Source organism: Chiroxiphia lanceolata, chromosome 6, assembly GCF_009829145.1.
Source record: "Chiroxiphia lanceolata isolate bChiLan1 chromosome 6, bChiLan1.pri, whole genome shotgun sequence".
Classification (NCBI taxonomy): domain Eukaryota; kingdom Metazoa; phylum Chordata; class Aves; order Passeriformes; family Pipridae; genus Chiroxiphia; species Chiroxiphia lanceolata.
Genome location: NC_045642.1, coordinates 63,562,971 through 63,576,558, shown reverse-complemented (window position 1 = coordinate 63,576,558; position 13,588 = coordinate 63,562,971). Strand labels below are relative to the sequence as shown.

Here is a 13,588-nt window from a genome sequence, read left to right as displayed (position 1 = left end):
CAAGTTTTTGATGTTTTTGCAGTCTGTAAAACTTCATTATTTGGGGAAAGGATATTTCGAAGCAAATGTGTGTCAAAGAGGGAAGTTTTGTGACTGGGTTTTGTAACAGAGCTGTAATATTCTGTGCTAAACTCCCCTCCTTCCTTCCCTCCCTCCCTCCTTTTTGGGGGGGGGAGGAGTGTTCAGGTAATCCCCACCCCCAAGGTTTGATTTTGGGGGTCAGGTGCCCTCGCCCTCAGTTAATTTGGGGAGTTCATGTGCTCCCAAGGTTAATTTTGGGGGGTTCAGGTGCCCATCAAGGTTAATTTTGGAAGGTTCGGGTGCTCCCTAAGATTTGATTTTTGGGGGATTCAGGTGCTCTCCACTGTTAACTGGGGGGGTGTGGGGGGGTTCAGGTGCCCATCAAGGTTAATTTGGGGGTTTCAAAAGCCCCCCCTTGAATTGTGGTGGTTCAGGTGCCCCCCACGTTAATTTTGGGGGGTTCAGGTGCTCCCAAGGCTAATTTTGGGGGTTCAAGTACCCATCCAGGTTAATTTTGGAACGTTCAGATATCCTCCAGGTTAATTTTTGGAAGGTTCCTGTGCCCATCCAGTTTAATTTTGGAAGGCTCAGGTATCCCCGAGGTTAATTCCGGGGGTTCAAGTACCCATCCAGGTTAATTTTGGAAGGCTCAGGTGCCCATCCAGGTTAATTCTAGGGGTTTCAGGTGCCCATCCAGGTTAATTTTGGAAGGTTCCTGTGCCCATTCAGTTTAATTTTGGAAGGCTCAGGTGCCCCCAAGGTTAATTCCGGGGGTTCAAGTACCCATCCAGGTTAATTTTGGAAGGCTCAGGTGCTCCCAGGGTTAATTTTGGGGGCTTCATGTGCCCATCCAGGTTAATTTTGGAAGGTTCAGGTGCTCCCAAGGTTAATTTTGGAAGGCTCAGGTATCCTCCAGGTTAATTTTGGAAGGTTCCTGTGCCCATCCAGGTTAATTTTGGAAGGTTCAGGTATCCTCCAGGTTAATTCTGGAAGGTTCAGGTATCCTCCAGGTTAATTTTGGAAGGTTCAGGTGCCCCCAGGGGTAATTTTGGAAGGTTCCTGTGCCCATCCAGGTTAATTTTGGAAGGCCCGGGTGCCCGTCCAGGTTAATTGTGGAAGGTTCCTGTGCCCATCCAGGTTAATTTCGGAAGGTTCAGGTATCCTCCAGGTTAATTTTGGAAGGCCCTGGTGCCCATCCAGGTTAATTTTGGAAGGCCCTGGTGCCCATCTAGGTTAATTCCCGGAGGTTCAGGTGCCCATCCAGGTTAATTCTGGAAGGCCCGGGTGCCCCCAGGGGTAATTTTGGAAGGCTCCGGTGCCCATCCACGTTAATTTCTGAAGGCCCTGGTGCTCATCCAGGTTAATTTGGAAGGCTCAGGTGCTCCCAAGGTTAATTCCGGGAGGTTCCTGTGCCCATCCAGGTTAATTTGGAAGGCTCAGGTGCTCCCAAGGTTAATTTTGGAAGGTTCCTGTGCCCATCCAGGTTAATGTTGGAAGGCCCGGGTGCCCCCAGGGGGGATTTTGGAAGGTTCAGGTGCCCATCCAGGTTAATTTTGGAAGGCCCGGGTGCCCCCAGGGGTGATTTTCGGGGTCCCTGCGCCTGCGCGGTGCCGCCGGAAGGTCCGTCCCGCCCGGCGGATGTTGGGGGGCGGCGGCTGAGGGAGGAGGGGCCGGCGGAGGGGCAGCCCCGGAGCGTCGGTGGGGCCGGGGGGCGCAGGGGGAGCCCCGACACCGCGGTAGGACCGGGCCGAGGGCGCTGAGGGAGCCGGGGCGCGGGGCGGGCTCGGGCCGGGCCGGTAACGGCGGCGGGCAGCGCTGGGGCCGGTGCCGGGCATGTCGCGACAGCGGGACGTGTCGGGAGGAGCCCCCGCCTGGCCCGTCCCGTTCTGAGGTATGTCGCGACAGGGGGAGGTGTCGGCAGGAGACCCCGACATCCCGCCGGGGTGTGGGGCTGCAGCGACCCGAGGGGGGTCGGAAATGGCTGAAGGGGACGTGGCCCAGCGTGTCTGAGGGGTAACATCGATAATACACCTCATATAAAATATATCTGTATATTATATATATTATCACCCCGCTAGCCCGAAGCAGGCGGGTTTCACGGAGCTGCGGGGCAAGGCTTTCTGATGTGAAGCGTAATTAAAGCTCGGAGATAACCCCCCCGAAGGTGGTGGGTTAATCACAGGAGCAATTAAAATTAAACAGGAGTCCCTCAGGAGCGGCGTAGGGGAATATCAAACCCGGGATATCAAACCCGGGATATCTGACCTGGAATGTCAAACCCGGGAGTGCAGAGTGTGTGGTGGTGCCACTGCAGGACCTTTTCCCTGGCTTTGGTTGCACAAACTTGGGCTGTCCGGCTCCCCTAAACTTCGGATCAGTGTCTTCCAGGGACACTGGGGTCTGGGAATTCTGCCTGCTGGTGGGATTGGCAGCAGGGGGGTTGGTTTTGTGGAATTTTGTGTGGGATAGGTGGCATGTCCTGCACTGAACAGCTGTGGGAAGGTTTGCATGTGGGGGACACGACTTGGGACTTTGGGCCCAAAAGGGCTTTGTTGGAAAAGGTCCGTGAGTTTCCAACTTTGTGAAAACCGTATTGGAGGCAAAGCTGTCAAATTTATTCGATTTTTTCACATCCCAGAACTGTTTGGGTTGGAAGGGCCTTTAAAGCTCACCCAGTCCCACCCCCTGCCATGGGCAGGGACACCTTCCACTGTCCCAGGTTCCTCCAAGCCCCATCCAACCTGGCCTTGGACACTTCCAGGGATCCGGGGGCAGCCGCAGCTTCCCTGGGCAACTCAATTAGCGTATTTATAGGTATGATTTTAATTTTTTTAGGAATTTTTAATTCTTACTTTGTTAGATTTTTATGGGTAAGGTTTCAAGTTTTCTATAGAAAACACAGGCCTTGGCTCAAACCTGCCGGACTAAGAGCCGGACTGGACGATCCCGTGTGGGTTCCCTCCCAGGATGTTCCATAACTCCGTGGCTCTGTGTGCCCGTAGCACGTCCCGAGATGGCGGATGAGAACGAGGAGCTGCAGGCGGACGAGGAGCTCCCGGCTCCATCCGAGGACGGCTTCGAGCAGCTGGAGAACGACAGCCCCGCCGAGCGCAGCGGGCACGTGGCCGTCACCGACGGGCGCTGCATGTACGTCTGGGGAGGATACAAGGTACAGCTCCTCCTGGAATAACCCCCCTGCCGGCCCGTTGCTCTGGGAGCCACTCTGAGAAGTCAGTCCCTCCACGTTGACAGATCGGAACGTTGGCACTGAGGCGTTTTGCAACGCTCGGAATAAATCACGAGTGTTGTCAAACCTTGGCACGTAGATGACTTTTGGAGGGGGAGGGGTGTTGTTTGGCAGCTCCTGTAGGGGAATATTGTCTGATTGGAATTGTGCACCGTGGGAGGGGTGATTGTGTTCCAGCATTGTCAGCACAGCTGTGTTTTGGGTGTGAAAGATCCCAGGTTGGTCGGTGTCACGCTGGAGGGGGGAGTGTGCGTGTGCTGCAGCACAAAATGATTTTGCAGTTTTGACAGCAAAGGTGAAGTGTCAGTGAGCTCAGTCATAAATTGGTGTCGTGCAGGGGGTGGGGGAACTAAGAAGGAAATTTTGGCTCGTTTCTGCTCCCTGGCTTGGGCTGTAAAACAGAGGTTTAACTTCCATTTACCCGCCTGGGAGCTCATGTGGTCTCCAGCAGACACTAAATTAGGCTGATTCCAGCTCTCTGTGTGGGTGGGAGGCACAGGAGTGCAACAGGCACTGCTCCTGCTGTGTTCTGTCCTGTGATTAGATCTCTGAGGGGGTGTGAACATTCCCAGGGGTCTGTAATTCCATGTGTCAGACATCCTTCTAACATTGCTTTTTCTCCTCTGTCCTGTTCTGCAGAATGCCCAAGTTCGGGGATTTTATGACTTCTACCTGCCTAGGGATGAAATATGGATCTACAACATGGAAACTGGAAGATGGTACAGTAAATAATTAACTTAATTTGGGGAAAAAATCAAATAAATCCTTAAATTGGTATAGAAACCATTCTGAGGGGCTGAACAGGGAAAGAATTCCCTGAACCCTTTGTTCCCACCTCTCAAACTGTTGCAAAAATGTGTAGAATATTTCAGGTTTGGGTGGGTTTTTCCTGTAAAAACATCAGATATGTTTTCCCAGAGTGAAGTAGGAGAGGCAGCTTGGACAGACAGCCTGGACAGGAGTGTGTGATCACCAGTGTGAAGTGTTTTGGGATGCCTGGGATAGGACACAGCACATGGGAATTGTATTTGTACCACTTTTGATGGCAGTGGTACTCGGGGAACCCCTGCTGAGTTTTCTAATTTGTTGTTCTCTCAAGGAGTTGTTTTTAAACATTGCTGCAGCCAAAGAAACTCCTCAGTGCTTAGTGGGATTTCAGCCGTGCTTCCAGCCCTCCCTGAGATTAGGGACAGCCTTGAACACGGGCTGGAAGCTCCTCTGTGGTTGTGATGTTTACAAACAGGAAAAATCCAGTAGCAAAACAGAAACCTGCAGTTTAAACAGGTGGCTTCCTCTTTGCCTGAGGATTTGGAGCATTCCAAACTCCTGAGCTGGACAGACAGGATTCCCTCAAAAACCCTCAAACTCCCCTCAAAAAACCCCATGTATTAATTAAATCCCATTTTCCTCACCCCCTCCATCATCCCAGCTTAATTTTTTTAGACGGTTTCACCTGCAGAGGTGTGAAGAATTCATGACTGAGTGTCCACAGTTGGAACTCAAACCACACTGGCAGTGTCATAAAATTCCACACCAGATAAAACCGTTCGTGTCTTGTTTTGATCAGGTGAAATATTTCCCACCCTTCTTTTAGGAAGAAGAGCAAAACAGAGGGAGATGTTCCCCCCTCCATGTCTGGGAGCTGTGCTGTGTGTGTGGACAGAGTGGTGTATCTCTTTGGAGGGCACCACGCACGGGGCAACACAAACAAGGTCAGCAATCCGTTTATTCCATCATTTCCCATGGGGATTGAGCCCTGGAAGCTTTACAGGAACACCCTGACCTGGCATTTGTTCTGTTCTTGTGCAATTCACCCCATAAACTCACCCCGTGCCTCTGAGTTTGCTGCTTTGGAAGGATGGGAATTGCCAGAGTTGCCTGAAATAATATCAGGAGGGGATCTGGAACTGCTCTGTGGTGGTTTCAATGTTTCTCTTCTCTGGAGTCTCTGATAATCCCAGAGTCATTAAGGTTGGAAAAGACCTCCAAGATCATCGAGTCCAACCTGTGACCAATTCCCCACCCTGCCAACTACAATTAATTAATAATATTTTCTGATGTTTTGGCAATGCGGTTTAAATTAAATAATTTAGGCCTGTATAAACATATAGTTTATGTATTTAAATATATAGCTTATATATAGACATATATTTAAATATAGACTTATATATTTAAATGTATAACTATACACTGGAAGGAACTTGATGCAATTTTTGCAGACAGTTTGAAACAAACTACCTTTGTAAAGTGTGACTTCCTTCCTGCTCTGGCATTCTTACATTTCAGTTCTTTTATACATGTGTAGCAGCTGTTTCTCTCCCTGTAAAAGGATGCAACGTGCAGAGAAGGGACAGTACTATAACAAACCACACTTTTTTCGATTTTTTTTTAACCCTTTTTTGAATTATGAGACAATTGTTATTCTGTGCACACCTTCAGTGTACCCCACGTCAGCTTCTGGATGGTGAAACTCAACGTTCATAACCTGTTACTTGTGTAAAAAGCGTTTGAGTCTGCAAAGGATAAAGGATTTGTGAATCCATATTTTGTTCCAGATGTTTTCAGCGCTCCAGTTTTCAACCAAGACAAGGACTTTTCATTATTTCTCTTCCTTTGCCAGTGCACGTTAATTAAAAGTTACTCTTTCAACACCGGTCAGACTGAAGCTTTGAACAAATTCGGATTGAGAAAAAAACCGAAAAGATCAAACAAATCTTTTTTTTTTTTAATTTCCTCCAGTTCTACATGTTGAATTCCAGATCCACGGACAAGGTGCTGCAGTGGGTGCGAGTGGAGTGTGAGGGGGTGCCCCCCTCGTCCAAGGACAAGCTGGGGGTGTGGGTCTACAGGAACAAGTAAGGGCCCCACGGGGACTCCCTTTTCATCCCTCCAGGTCATGTCTTTGCTCTGCTTTTTTGTTTGAACAAGAGCTGCTTGTTCAAGCTCCAGGAGGACTCGAGGTTGCCCAGAACAAGGGATGTGTTGGATGAACTGCTGGTGGTGTTTTTACTGAGTTGGGAGCGTGTCCCAGAGGTGCCAGAAGGCCTCTTGGCATTGCAGACCTCGGGAAAGATGAGGGAGACAAGGTGTTGAAGGCAAAAATGTTGTTGACTTTTGCACCCTCCTCTCATTATTCCTTCACTATGGTGCTGGTTGGGGTATTTGCTTGGAGAAGAGAAGGCTCCAGGGAGAGCTGAGAGCCCCTTGCAGGGCCTAAAGGGGCTCCAGGAGAGCTGGAGAGGGACTGGGGACAAGGGATGGAGGGACAGGACACAGGGAATGGCTTCCCACTGCCAGAGGGCAGGGAGAGATGGGATATTGGGAAGAAATTCTCCCCTGTGAGGGTGGTGAGGCCCTGGCACAGGTTGCTCAGAGAAGCTGTGGCTGCCCCATCCCTGGAAGTGTCTGAAGCCAGGTTGGATGGGGCTTGGAACAGTCTGAGATACTGGAAGGTGTCCCTGCCCATAGCAAGGGGTGGGACTGGATGAGCTCTAAGGTCCCTTCCAACCCAAACCATTTTGTGATTTTTTGGTGATTTTGGAGTTAACTTTAGAGCAGCCTGTGCTGCTTTGGCCATTCCATGGAGAGAGAGCTCACAGTTAGGATAATTACTGTGGAATTTGCTGCAGAGACACAGGAAAGATAGAAGAATCCTTGTGTGTCCCTTCCAACTCAGGCTATCCTGTGATTCCATGAAATTGCCCATGGTGCTGGTTTTCAGGTTCTTGGTGTGGAGAGAGAGAGCTCATCATTACCATACCTGATGTGATCAGTTCTGATGTAAATCTGAGTTGTGGGTGTTTAATTAGGTGGTGCAGATTGTTTGCCATCACTCCATAATCCAGTAGGAGTTCCTGACAAAGCCATGCCATTGGTTTCTTACAGAGGATAAAACCCAAAGATAAAACTTGAAGGTGAATCCCATTTAAACCCCAGGAGAGCCCTGTGGGAGCCCTGGTGGCGAAGGCTGAGGTGCAGAGACCAGGCAACACACCCTGGTGGCTTCATATATTTGGAATTGGAGCAAAGTTTGGAAGCCTGAGGCCTGGGAAGCAGCTCCAGAGGGATTTAGTGTGGGTGGTAGGGTCGATTAGGCAAGAAGTGGGGCCCCACACCTGGAAAACTTGCACTGAAAGTAGTGAAGCCAAAGGAGCTTCTCTGATTTTCCAGTTTGAGCACAGCCTTTACAGAACTTTAATTTACACCAACAGATGTGACAGGATTTCTCACAGGTCTTGGTCCATGTTTCCTTTCAGGCTGATATTTTTTGGAGGTTATGGCTATTTTCCTGAAGGGAAACAACGGGGAACCTTTGAATTCGATGAAACCTCTTTTTGGGTAAGTAACCCTGGAAGTCATTTCTATTTCAACTTCAGTATTTAACCAGTGCTTATTAAAACCTGTTGCTTATTTATGATTTTCAAAGAATTCAGGTCTTCCTAGAGGGTGGAACGACCACGTGCACGTTCTGGACCTTGAGACTTTCACTTGGAGCCAGCCCATAACTACGGTAATTATCGGTCTTGTGTCAATTAATTAAGTTACAGCTCAGTAATGTTACACAGTAGTGCTCTTGGAGCTGTTTAAACCATACATCTACACAGATCCACTCTCCAAAACCAGGAAATTTGCCTTTTCTTTTGATCTGTCATCGTCTTTTTTCTTTTTTCTTTTCCCTGTGACTTGCTTCCTTTCACGCTCCAGTGGCCTTGTGCTCACGGGGAGCTCCAGAGAATGAAATGTGTGGTTTGCTGTCACCCTCCCTGCAATGTGAGCCTTTGGGATGTGTCACTTAGGTGCTGAAGTGTGGCCAAGATAGAATCAAACACTCCCAGTTGCAAATGCACACATTTTGAGGTGTCCCTGAAGTATTCAGGAACAGGGAAAAGGGGTGCTATTGCCACGGAGCTGGAGGAGATGAAATTTGAGACAAGTAACCCCAGATTGCCAAAGAATTGCTTTGTCTTACTGCACACATGCCTCAAGGATTTCAGAAGCTCGAGAAAAATAACATCTGATAGAACCATAGAATCTCAGAACGGTTTGGGCTGGAAGGAACCTTAAATAAGGCCCATCCAGTTCCAACCCCCTGCCATGGGCCAGGACACCTTCCACTAGACCAGATGGCTCCAAGCCCCGTCCACATTGGCCTTAGACACTTAATGATTTATGCATGTAATGATTTATTATGCCACTGTCTCATTTACAGTCTGTCTTTTGTGGCTAAAAGCACAATTCATACACTTCGAGAGGGAAAAAAATAAATCCCATTTTTAATGAGTTTGCTGATCCTCCATCTATCAAAAAGCGAGTCTGCGCACAGAATGACTTACTGGCTGGTTTTTTTTTCACTCTGTTCTTTGTTGGCCTTTAATCTGAGTTTCTCTGAGCCTTTTTTCTCCTTGGTTTGTGGTGTCACTGTTTCCTTTCCCAGGGTAAAACCCCGTCCCCTCGAGCCGCTCACGCCTGTGCCACAGTTGGGAACAGGGGTTACGTGTTCGGAGGCAGATACAGGGTAAGCCCAGCCCAGTTTAACCCTGGGATGCTCAAACCTAAGCTGGGTATCTGAACCACCACCTGCTTTGTTGTAGGAGTCCAGGATGAACGACTTTTACTACCTGGACCTGGACACTTGGGAGTGGAACGAAATGTGGGTACTAAAACTTGATCCGCTAAAATTCTTTGCTGTGTCTAAAGAAATTAAACTTGTTGGGTCAGATGCACAGGGCGAAGCTGAATCGTGCAGATCCCTGAAAAATAACCCGAGCAGGAAAGAGCAGTGGGATTTTACTGTCCCTCCTGTGTAATTGGGGGTGTTTTCATTGCAATCCAGACTCACACAAGGCATCTGCCCGGTCGGCCGGTCGTGGCATTCCTTAACACCGATTTCCTCGGATCACCTCTTCCTCTTTGGAGGATTCACCACAGACAAGCAGCCACTGAGTAAGTCATTCCAAAGGGATTTGGTGTTGTCTTTGTGCTCTTGAACAGCTGTGCACAGAAGCTTGAATTATTGCTTGAATTCCTTCTAAATTCCTCCTGTGCACTTGTGATCCAGCTCCTCACGGCCAGCAGCTAATTCCACAGAGCAGGATGTGGAGTGTTTGGAGACACTATTATTTATAGCAAATCATCTGCTCTACAAGTGTATCTAATGCAAATTGCAGTTAGTAGGAGCTTTACAGTTCTCCATCTTCACTTCTATAAACCTCTGTTACATTAAACACCTGTTGTCAAACAGGAGCCAATGTTTTATAAGGTTTTTCCTAAAATGCTTGATTTGTTTAGGAACAGAAATGGGCTGTGCTCCACTGGAGTACGTGTTTATTGCTGGAAATGTGACAGAACCAATGGAATCCTGTTTATATTTGGGACTTTGCTTGTTTGCAGGTGATGCTTGGATTTATTGTATCAGCAAGAACGAGTGGATACAGTTTGAGCATAACTATTCTGAAAAACCAAGGTATGGTAGACAGTTTCCTGGAAACTTGTTATAAAAGGAGCGTGGAAGCACTTAGTGGTGGCTGTGAGAGACAGGACACACGTTCCTCTCCACAGCTCTTGTTTTCCATGTGTCCCAGAGGTGCAGGTGTGTTGTGCTCCCAGAATTCCAGGTGAACACCACACAGGACGGGTGCTGGAGGCAGCCTTTGGCTCAGTGTCTGTGAAATGGCAGGAAACATGGAATTTGGGGTTTGATCTCGGGATTTAGGGTTTGATTTGGCTGCAGGGGCCTGTGACTGCCAGCAGCAGAGCTAAGTGGAACCAGTGTGTCCCTGCTGTCCCAGCAAACTGGGCATGGGCTGGTGTCACAGAGCCAGTGGCTCAGCCCGTGCACACCCAGGATGGTTTTGGCTTCCTGCTGAGTAAATAAGAGTTGATGACCTGCAATTTAAAGCATCAAAAACCTCTGTGGTGCACATGTGGGGCATGGAAAACACATCTTGGAGTTCTTGGGATCCATCTTGTTTGGGAAGTGCTCTGATCCAGGTTAATGAGTTAAAGCGGCGATGTTTCCTGGCCTGGCTTTCAGTGCTCCCAGGGATGAGGAGGGATCTTCCCGGGGCAGTGAGAAGGCTGAGCTGGGTTTTTTGGGTTAATGCAGTGATGCCTTCTGTTTGTAGGCTGTGGCACACGGCCTGTGCCAGCGAGGAGGGAGAGGTGATTGTGTTTGGGGGCTGTGCCAACAACCTGCTCGCCCACTCCAAAGCTGTAAGTTGACTTGGAGCGTTCCCTTCCTGGTGCTGGCTCACTCCAGCCAGTTGAGGTGGTTGTAGCTGGCATTGGGATCTTGTGGGGATCACAGAGGTGCATAAACAAAGCCTGAGGAGGACATGGTTTGCTTGTGTCCAAAGTCCCTCAGTGCAGATGCCTGAAGGCTTGGAAACCTGAAGGCTTCCTGTAGTGGAAGTGTCCCTGCCCATGGCAGGGGGTTGGAAGGAGATGGGCTTTAAGATCCCTTCCAACCCAAACCATTCTGTGATTCCTTGATTCCATGATCTGTGTGGGTGAGCCTGGGCTGGGTTGGCTCCTGCTGTAACAGTGTGAACTCATATAACCCATTTTCTTCTCTCTCTCTCTCTCTCTCTCTCTCTCTCTCTCTCTCTCTGTCCCCACCCCCAGGCTCACAGTAACGAAATCCTTGTGTTCTCCCTACAACCAAGATCTCTCGTAAGGTAAGAAAGCAAGACTTCAACATTAAACTCTCGTGTCCCCAGCTTAGATGTCAGAAAGAAATTCCTTACTGTGAGCAGGGTGAGGCCCTGGCACAGGTTGCCCAGAGAAGCTGTGGCTGTCCCATCCCTGGAAGTGTCCAAGACCAGGTGGGAGCAGCCTGGGCTAGTGGAAGGTGTCCCTGCCCACGGCAGGAGGTGGGACTGGATGAGCTTTAAGGTCCCTCCCAACCCAAACCATTCTGTGATTTTAGGATAAGTGGTGTAGGGGTACCACCAGACCTTTTTATGTTCCTAAAATACTGGAAAGCACTTCTCCTAAGGAATGCTACCAGAGCAGCAGCCAGTTGTGTGGATGGAGCAGGATTCCTCTCAGCACGTGTTTGGCACTGCTGATGAGAACCACCTCCAAGGAACGAGCTTCCCTTGCAGCCCTACCCCTGCTGACAGCATCCATGTCTCCCCTCTCCCAGGCTGTGCCTCGAAGCAGTGATTTGCTTCAAGGAGATGCTGGCCAGTTCCTGGAATTGCCTCCCCAAGCACTTGCTGCACAGTGTCAACCAGCGCTTCGGAAGCAACAACACCTCTGGCTCCTGAGCCCTGGGGCAGCCCCGGGGGAAACGATCTGAACATTAAAGGTGTGTAGGTTAAACCTCTGTGTCGTACTAGGTAGTCGCTTCTCACCTTTACGTTGCATGTGAATGGCCTAGAGAGAACCTATTTTTGTGTCAAGATGTTTGCAATAAATGTATTTAATGCAAGTGGAGATGTAGCCTGAGCCTAAGCTGAAACTAGTTCTGGGGTTGTGCACCTTGAACTGGGTGTGAGGCCGCCCTGAGCCCGTGGAGACACGTGTGGGAGAGTCCCCAGTCCCCAGTCCAGGAGCTGGGGACTCTGGAGGCTGCACAGGGAATGCTGAGCCACGACCATGGAGTGTTGCTTTAGGCCAGGCTGCAGGTCCTGTTGTAATCCACAGCTTAACATTTTGCCACAAATGCTTAAGGTCAGAGAAGCAGGATTGGGAAATTGTCCGTTGTCAGTCGATAAACTGTCGTAAACCTCGAGATGTCAAAGCACCACTCCTTCTCTGCTTGGCTGTAGTTTGGTTTTTTGGAACTCTTTTATGTTGTGGAACTTCAATTGTGAACCTTAGGTAGCAGATATTCTGCCCTGAGAGTGTAACTGAAAGTACTTGAGCCTGTTCCCAGCCGTGTCTGTACCTGTGGAACTCCCCTGGAGCAGCCCCAAGGGTGGAGGGACACAGAGAAGGGCAGGGCTGCCTTGGCTGCCCCAGCTCTGAGGGGACATGGGGGACAGGAACGGGCCATACTGCTGTGGGGAAGCAGGAGAATCATGTTTTAAGCTGTCTTCAAAAAAACAATTAAAAACTTGGACTTCTAGAACAATTCCTGTGCTGTAATTCCTGAGAGATCCCACGGGTTTATCCTGACTCCCAGCCCCTGCCCTTCCTCCCCTCCACAAGGTAACAGTTCTGCTCAGCCGGGCTGGGGGGTGGGAGAAGAGGATGGGGTCAAATCATCATTGGATGGATCTTAGTTTTGGGACCCCCAAATGTTGTTACATCTTCACAGGGTCACCATCAGCTCCCCCCCTGACAGACACCGTTATCCTCCTTCATGAAAGAATTTAAAGGAATTCACTTATTCCCAGTCTTGGGCAACACCCACAGCCTGTAATTACAGAAAAGTAATTACAGAAAAGCTATTTTATAGGTAAATAAACTTCCAAACTACAGAACCACCTGCCCTGCACACTGTGTCATCCTCCAGCCCAGAGCCACCTCTCCTGGGGGTGCCAGCACCTCCAGAGGCAAAAACAAGGGACAAACATCCATGGAGCCAGCTCTGGTTTAATAGAGGCTGGGGAGATGAGCAGGGCAGGAAGAAAAGGAGGTTATTTTTAGAAAATACAATTAAGCTGGGTTCAAACAGCCCAGGGGGGCTCCTGGAGGGCTCCCATGGGAACACAGCCCTGGCCTCCACACTTCTGCAGCTGCAGACAAACATTTACCTCCACTCCTGGCTGATCCTGGTCCTGCTCCTCCTGCACACAAACAAAGGACAGTCAGAGCTGCAGGGAGCACACAGCTGCTCCTTCCTCCCCCTGACCCGGGGGACAATCAGTGCTTTATCAGCAGAACCCAGAAAGCCACATTCTCCCTGCCAGGAGAGCTGGACTCGTTGCAAAGCAAAGGTAAAACCATTTTGACGTGGGTGGGGGGTGGAGTGTTTCTTCCCACCCTCCGGTTTGCCTGGCACACGCCAGGCTGGGAGGGAGAGATGAGGCCCAGAGATACCAACTCCCCACAGCAGAGCTGGGAGCTCAGGTACAGCTCAGCTGAGTGGGAGGTGTTGACTGCCCTGGATCCTGGGACTCCTCCAAGCCCTAGTTGTGGCTGTGCTGAGAACAGGACATGCACAGGGATTGCTGCAGGGCTTTGGGAAACCAACGGGCTCCCTGAGCTGTGCCATTTGGCACAGAGCTCTCCAGAGTTCCCAAAAACCACAAGGAGCAGCTCAGCTCCCTCGCAGTGCCAGGAGAGCACTCCTCTCTGGGGAGGCTTTTCTGCAGGGGTCTGTGGCCAGATGGGAATGGAGCATCAACACGTGGAGCAGCTCAGCCGAGG

At 49.9% G+C, this 13,588-nt stretch overlaps 1 protein-coding gene across 2 annotated transcripts; it reads left to right on the top strand.

Annotated features, from left to right (window-relative positions):
* Window positions 1-1,644: 1,644 nt before the first annotated feature.
* KLHDC2 (kelch domain containing 2) lies at window positions 1,645-12,341 on the top strand. Of its 2 annotated transcripts, none has more exons than XM_032692088.1 (14): window positions 1,645-1,757; window positions 3,024-3,190; window positions 3,908-3,987; window positions 4,863-4,980; window positions 6,008-6,123; window positions 7,525-7,606; window positions 7,695-7,778; window positions 8,703-8,783; window positions 8,860-8,918; window positions 9,102-9,211; window positions 9,659-9,731; window positions 10,393-10,480; window positions 10,892-10,944; window positions 11,415-12,341. In XM_032692088.1, the coding sequence occupies exons 2-14, from the start codon at window positions 3,035-3,037 to the stop codon at window positions 11,536-11,538; spliced, it is 1,224 nt and encodes a 407-aa protein (XP_032547979.1). In that variant the 5' UTR covers window positions 1,645-1,757; window positions 3,024-3,034; the 3' UTR covers window positions 11,539-12,341. The 2 variants fall into 2 exon arrangements, with proteins under 2 accessions (XP_032547979.1, XP_032547977.1); XM_032692086.1 differs by lacking the exon at window positions 1,645-1,757 and adding an exon at window positions 1,793-1,912.
* The last annotated feature ends 1,247 nt before the right edge of the window (window positions 12,342-13,588 follow it).

Excerpts from the sequence above, each read along its gene's own strand:
- KLHDC2 (XM_032692088.1), top strand. The coding sequence starts at position 3,035 with ATGGCGGATGAGAACGAGGAGCTGCAGGCGGACGAGGAGCTCCCGGCT. Across the intron at positions 8,784-8,859 it reads TGTTCGGAGGCAGATACAGG|GAGTCCAGGATGAACGACTT; the intron begins GTAAGCCCAGCC and ends GCTTTGTTGTAG. Across the intron at positions 9,732-10,392 it reads AACTATTCTGAAAAACCAAG|GCTGTGGCACACGGCCTGTG; the intron begins GTATGGTAGACA and ends TTCTGTTTGTAG.